Source organism: Gavialis gangeticus, unplaced genomic scaffold (assembly GCF_001723915.1).
Source record: "Gavialis gangeticus isolate Ggan-Ray unplaced genomic scaffold, GavGan_comp1, whole genome shotgun sequence".
Classification (NCBI taxonomy): Eukaryota; Metazoa; Chordata; order Crocodylia; family Gavialidae; genus Gavialis; species Gavialis gangeticus.
The window spans coordinates 103,271,720-103,278,823 of NW_017728992.1; the positions used below are offsets into that span (position 1 = coordinate 103,271,720).

At 42.6% G+C, this 7,104-nt stretch overlaps 1 protein-coding gene across 1 annotated transcript in view; it reads left to right on the top strand.

Annotated features, from left to right (window-relative positions):
- TAF4B (TATA-box binding protein associated factor 4b) overlaps positions 1 to 7,104 on the top strand; it is a 155,923-nt gene that overhangs the window by 101,523 nt on the left and 47,296 nt on the right. Inside the window, exon 12 of the mRNA XM_019518898.1 lies at positions 2,857 to 2,987. Within this exon, the coding sequence (XP_019374443.1) occupies positions 2,857 to 2,987 (131 nt within the window). The remainder of the gene's footprint in view (positions 1 to 2,856; positions 2,988 to 7,104) is intronic.

Consider the following 7,104-nt stretch of genomic DNA (forward strand, 5'->3'; position numbering starts at 1 on the left):
GGGTCAGATCGAGGCCCTCACAGTGAGGGAGGGAGTAGGGCAGTGGCTGGAGTGAATGAGGCCCCAGGGCCAGGGTGGTTCATAGGACAGAGCTGCAGGTGGCTCATCCAGGGGTGTGGGGGGGAGGCAGGGCAACTCCCTGCCACTGTGTGCACCCTCAGGTTAAGCATGAGGGCATGTACCCCTGGATTTGCGCGCAAGGCTGCCAGCTCCGGCTCTGCAACCTGTTTCCTTTGCCCCGGGAGCTGCATGACGCCATGTTTTGCTTCCCGCTGTCAAGTGGGCAGGGGACACAGCGTGGCCGGTGCGCAGCTCCCCAGGGCAAAGGCAGCAGAGCACAGAGCCCCAACCTGCAGTGGGCAATCTGCCTCTGCCCCACACAAATTGGGGGACACCTGCTCCCCCATGCATCCCTTGGTGGTACATGCAATAGTGGGAAGCTGTCCCCCCCACCCCTAAATGAGCTGCCCTACTTCTTCCCTCACTGTGGGGGGGGGCCTTGATCTGCTCCCCCCCCCTGCAGACTTGCATAAACACTGGCATGGCACTGTCTGTCTGCCCCTTGCTTCCCCCTTTTCCCCGGGCTCCAAACCCTGCACAGCCCCTGCACACTGTCACAAAATCCCCTGCCCCCATGCGTACCCCAGAGCCTTCCCCACCAACCATACAAAGTACCTGCATAATTTTGAGTTTTTAACTCTGCAATTAAAATCACGATTAGTTGCAACTAATCGCAACCAAATTTTTTAATTGTTTGACACACCTATTAAATTTGTAAGGAAGGACCAGAGCACCTGTGGTCTCTTTTCTCAGGAGGCCAGCTTCATTGCCAGGGAATCTAGTTCCCTGAATCTTGAAGTCTTGCCTGCATAATGGTCTAACTTGAATAGGAGATGCTGAAACTGTCCCAGTCCTAGCCTTGCTTCTTGCCTGGTGGTTGGAGCACTCTCTCCTAAGGAGACCACGATGTACAAGGTGGGCACTACAACCCATGCTTCAAATGAGAAGTGAGCCAGCTATTTTGACTCATGGAAGCAGCTTAAGTATCCAAGTTCAGGAGTGGGTCTGGAATTGTTGTCCCATAGTCAGATAATTGCAGCCTTGAGTTGAGTGTCCACACTGAGGGAAAGGGGCAGAATTTCAGGCACACCTCGCCTGCATTTTATCAGCTAGCTCAGGGCCCCCCCACTGCGTTCACCTTCAATTGTGTAAATCCCATTTGTAGGGATGCCTAACTTCCCCCTACACTGTGTAGGGAGCTCTGGATTGTGACTTCCATACTGAAGTTCCTTTGTAAATCTGGACCTCAGTCTTAATTTCAGTGTACCTTTTCCTTAAGGTATCTTGATTTTCAAATTATGCATGAGAATTAGTTTGGGGAGAAACGCATAGCACTGGTAATCTGAATGTTTTAGAAAAAAGGAAGCATTATTTTTAGCATTTGTTCCTAACTGACTTGTAAACTCAAGGAAGTGAATATACCTTTAAATACTTAAGTACCACATAAAACAGGGTACTTAATGACTTGAGGTGACACTACAGGAACAGTTTTGATCATGTGTAGAGTAACTTCATGTGTGTGTTAGTGTATGAACAGGGTGCCTATGTATCTGGATGCCAACATTAATGAAAATAAAGGCAAACAAAATGGGTGATCAGTTGGGGCAGTGATTCTCAAACTTTCTTTCTTTTTTTTCGCAGACCACTTGAAAATTGCTGGGGGTTTTGGCAGACCACTTGATAAACATTTTGTTCTACAAATCAAAGCACACAACTTGCATTTTAATATCAGTAGTTTTGCCTTACAAGTACAGATAGTCTCAATTTGTTCTGCAACCTTTCTGCAGACCACCCAAAACGGAGCTTGTGGACCAGTGGTGGTCCGCGGGCCACAGTTTGAGAACCTCCGATTTGGGGCATGTGCTGTGTAAAGTGCGGTAGGAGGGGCAAGAAAATTTAAAACACTGAAGTGCATTGGTTATCCGTAGCTGAATTACTGTCTGTCTGCTTTAAAAGCCCCGGTTGTCCCTGTACCTGTATGTGATTGTGCTGAGAGTTTGTCATCCATAGGAAGACTTCTCCATTGGCTTTCTGCAACTGTGAGAAGGTTGTAGAGGTGACATTTTGCTTTGGGGGTAGGGTCCAAGCACAGTTATGTAGAGCTGTCGCCATTCTTGACCACAGCTATTGAACTAGCTGGCTCAGCAGAAAACAGCAATAAGAATGGCAGCCTGAAAGAATAGGTTAGAGAGGAAAGACATTCTGACCCCGATTGTGAGAGAGGTAAATTTCCCAAGCTGTTACCTTAGGTGTGTCAGGTCAGTCTAGCATATGCTGTTTGGTCAGGGTTGGGTGAGAGGAGGTCCAGGTTTGCATGCCTGGAGTACACTGCAAAAAAAAACAAAACAAAAAACCCAACCAAAACTGTTCATTGAAATAAATGTCATGAGTTGTTAACAAGTGCAGTGTCAAACAGGGCAAAATGTAATTCTCTATTTTTTTTAATTACTGAAATTAACAGAATATGGCACTAATTTCTACAGTGACTATTTCTCCCTTCCGAACATGAGGCTTGATTTGTGTTCTTATTAACTTTGTCCTATAAATGACCTTGCAAGGAGAATGATTCTAGAGGCTAAGTGAAACAATGTCTATATTTTCTGAAGCTTCAGGCTAAGTTTTATTAATGTAATGTCTAAGATCTTTGAAGTTGTGACTTTACCAGGAAAATCATAATCTCCAAACCTTTATTCATAATGGGTATGACTTCCAGGGGGAACAGAATACCTGCTGTGCTAATTATTTCAATTATCAGCTACTACTAAAACACGTAATGGATTTTCTCTGCTTCCACAGGTAAAAGGCATGACATTATGGAACTTAACTCTGATGTTGTGAACTTGATCTCCCATGCTACACAGGAGAGATTACGAGGGCTCCTAGAAAAACTGACTGTAATTGCTCAGCATCGAGTGACAAACCATAAGGTAAAGGAAATTGTTAACCAAGTTTTTGCAGTCAAGGTTTTCCTTCTTTGCAGCCTTCAAGGTAAACTCTTTCCATGTGCAAGTATGCGCATACAGTTCATGTGTGTTTTTTTTTTTTTTTTTTTAATCTACTTCAAGACTATTTTAAAGTTCTTTCCTAATAGCCAATTGTAGTTAATCCTGATGTTTATCTTTTTGTTGCCTTAGACATGGGCAAAACATGGTAAGCTTAAAAAATATATTCAGACGTTTAATGGAAATGATACCTTAAATGCAGAGGCTCCCTTTTCTGCACTTTTGGCATGTGCTATTATCAACATCAAAATGTTGTTTAAGTGGTTGGTAGGTCTGGGTTGACTTCAGTGGGGCCAGAATTCCACCTTCAGCATTTACTCCTGTTACCTCTCTTAGCTCTGGAGTGCTGTTGAGTGTTGTGCTGGTATCTGTTTTGTTCTTGAATTAAGTTTCAAACCTGGGACCAGACTCTACCCCATGCTTCACTGAAGACCGTGGTGGTACTACAGGTGTAAATACAGGGTGAATTAATGTGCAGGACCTTTACTACTATGGTAGGGTTGCAGGAATTAGTAAAACTAGCTAAACTTTCTTATCTTCAATTTGTGTGTCTTTGAAGGCCTGGCAGTTAATGTAAACTGAACATATTTCACATGGAGATTTCTGGAAGAGGTTTTAAACATGGCACTCCAGTGCCATTTTAGGCACTTCCCAGATTAAAATCATGTTAAGTTTAGTGGTTAATACCATAGACATCTGACAGGAAATATTATACCCTTGGAAAAAAATATATCTATTGGAAGGAAGTGTAGCCATTACTGTACCCTCCAGAAATAGTTTTATGACTTGGGCTTCAGTGTTCATTGTAAAGAATGTTTAGGGTCCTAACATTTTTGTTTAAAACAAAGGAGCAAAAGGTTTGCAGAAAACCTCAGCTTGTATTTAACATAAACAAATTAACAACTAGGAAATGTCAGGTTTCCAAGGGACTATTGTGCAGTAGTTTTTAAATATGAACGTTTAGGCAGTATTCCCTGTGAATGTGCTGTTTAAATTTAAATAAATAAATGAATAAAAACAGCAGGCCTGAACAATTTTTGTTCCTGCATGATTCCCATAGTTGCATTAGGATAAGCTTCTCTCACTGTTACAGCAGCTCTGTTTCGGTGTTGAGTATATTGAATCCTAACACGCATCTGTTTCCTGTGGTGTTCATTTGCTATACAGTACAAATGATAAACAGTAATATACCCTGAACACCAGTGCCACAGTGACTTTTTTTCAGAAGGTTTTCTCCTTACCCTGTAGAAGAGTTATGAGTGCATTTTCAGTACTTGAATCTTGTATTTGTTGCCAAGTTCTTTTTATAGGAATTTTTACAACTGCTTTTTAAAGTTGTACTTGGAAAGGAATTTAGGCAGAGTAACAGTGGACTTTGAATAATGGGGCTTTGAGTTTTTAAATACAGGCACCTTTGATAGACTCCATGTTTCCTAGGTTGTTTAGAAGCTGTCAAGAGCTCTAATGGTGCCTGAAGTAGTTGGAGCTTGCTGTTGCAAACCAGAAAATTGACATGTTAGGAAATCAAGTCTAAAGCAGTGATTCTCAGCTAGGATGCCATAGCATCCTGGAGTGCCTTGAGATTCATAGATTGTAAGGGCTGGAAGGGACCTTGCAAGATCGTCAGGTCCAGCCCCCCTGCACTAGGCATGGTCTGCAAATATGATTCATAAGATAAATCCAGAGATTTTCAAACAAATCCATAGTAGTAAACTTCGTTCTTTTGCAATATAAAAACTGCTCAACTTCCTATAGGCAAAAAAAAAGGGGAAAACTATTAACTAAGAGCTGGCATTTTCTGAGAGGTACCTCAAATTTAGCCAGGGGGACCTTGAGTCTAAGAAGGCTGAGAACCACTGAGCTAAAGTGTGTGCTTCAAATTCTCTGAGGAGAACCTCTAGCAGCCTGCATAGTAGCTCTTGAAATTTCTGAATCCCTACCAAGACTTGGAGTTCTGGAAATGTTCTTGCACATTGAAGTAGAAAGCTACGGATTTACACTTGTCGTCTGAGCAAGAAACAACAAAGGGGAATTTCTGGGCCATAGTCTTAGTGTAATATACAGATTTAAGTCAGTCTGCTCCTGTGCCAAAGGACTGGGCCCTGGCAACTAATACACACTGACTAGTTCAAGAGTTGTAGAAGCAAAGATGGAAAGATGATAATTCTGCATCAGACAAACTTGCTTCCATTTCTTTGGAACGAAGGTTGGAATAGTTCACAGTCTTAAAGATGGCATTGAATAGAATACAGACCTTGGAAAAACAAGCCTTTGATCAGCCCTCGTTTTTACATAGGTAATGCTTTCTTATGGGGACTTCCTGCATAATACAACAGAACTTCTTGAACTGCCTTTTTAATAACCAAATCAGGGGTCTATTTAAACACATCTCACTTAAAGAGTAGTAAATTTAATGGACATGCATTTGGAGGGAAAAAAGCAAACAGTAGGCTTATTGGGACCCCAGTGTAACTCTTTCCCTTCCTATCCTTCAGGGCATGATTTTTCTGACCTTGGATAGACATTCATTTGCAGCATAGGAATTACTGTGAATGAGTTGTTGTCTTTTCCCATGGGGAGCATTCACAAATCTAGATTTGCACATGCAAAAAGCCCTACATCTCAGATGTATGTCTACCTGCAGGAGGGTTTGAGAAACACCCTCATATCTTTTGGATTATATTCAATTGAAAAGATTGGTTGGTATCACTGACATGGTAAAAGCACAAAGAAATCCCTTTGGGTAATAAGTCGGGCCAAAAGCAAATAACTTGAAGGATAGAGATGTAAATACTGTGGAGACTGCCAATTTCCAGAGCACATGCCTAGTAGCTGCTGCTTTAATCCTGAAGGAAATGATTTCTGAAGTAAAATCTGCATTTCAGAGATCACTGTCACACGAGCCTTCCCTGTTCTGTACCTCATCAGCTTGTCACTTACTGAACTTCTCATTTAATAAAAACTACATTTTAAAAAATGACTGTTTTAAAACCTGCTATGGAGTTGAACTGAAATAAAAGCAAGGCCACTGACAGTGGAGCTCCTATTTATCCTCTTTAATTTAACCCCATTATGCCTAGTTAAAACAACACACACATTCTTGGATCAATTTAATTGTGCTACAGCAGGGGTGCTCAACCCCCAACCCTCAGGCCAGGTTCAACCTCCAGAACCATGTTATCTGCCCCTGTGGGGCTCCCCACAGATCCTGTGGGGCACCCCATGTGCCATGGCCCTGCATGTTAAATTGGGCATGCAGGGTGGTGTGAGACCTGATCCCAGCCTAGCATGGGACCCTTGGAACCCAATCCCAGCCAGATGGGGACTGGCCCTGTGCCATTCATCTGGCCCACTGTTGGACTCAGGCTGTAATTAACACCTAATTGGCACTGCCTGATTTAACAGCTGACCCAATGGTCTGGTTCCAAGTGAGGTGATCTTTGACCCCACGCTGGCTAATGAATTGACTAGGCATGTCTGTCGCCACCGTATCAATCCGGCAACTGCTTGTACTACAACTAAGGAAACTCACACACTGATGTATAACTGAAACTAATTAATCAGTTTATTAGCAATGGGTAAATATAAATAACAGGGACAACAAGTCACAACACTAACTAAAAACCAAGGACACAGCCAGTAACATTATTCCTAAAACTTGTAAAACCAATACCTAACTAATCTAATGCCTGTTTTACAATTCAATCCCTATAGAGGCTCAGCAAAACATTAAGCTCAGAAGCAGCAGTGACTCAGGAATGGTTATGAACTTCATTATATGAGGGGAAAACTTTATTAAACACTGGATCTCCACTGTTCCAGATCATAGTGAGCATAGCTCACAGCAAGGGTGATGATCTGGTGAGGGCTTACCTTTCACTTTAGGGAAGAGAAGAGAAAGGAACCAAGGAGGAGAGGGAGCAAGCTGGTGATACGTACACTGGAGGGCAGAGGGCTGCTACTGGAGCATACCAGGATTAAGGATAATAAAAAGTCCTTTTTCAAGTACTTTGGGAGCAAGAAGAGGGCATCAGGCACTGTA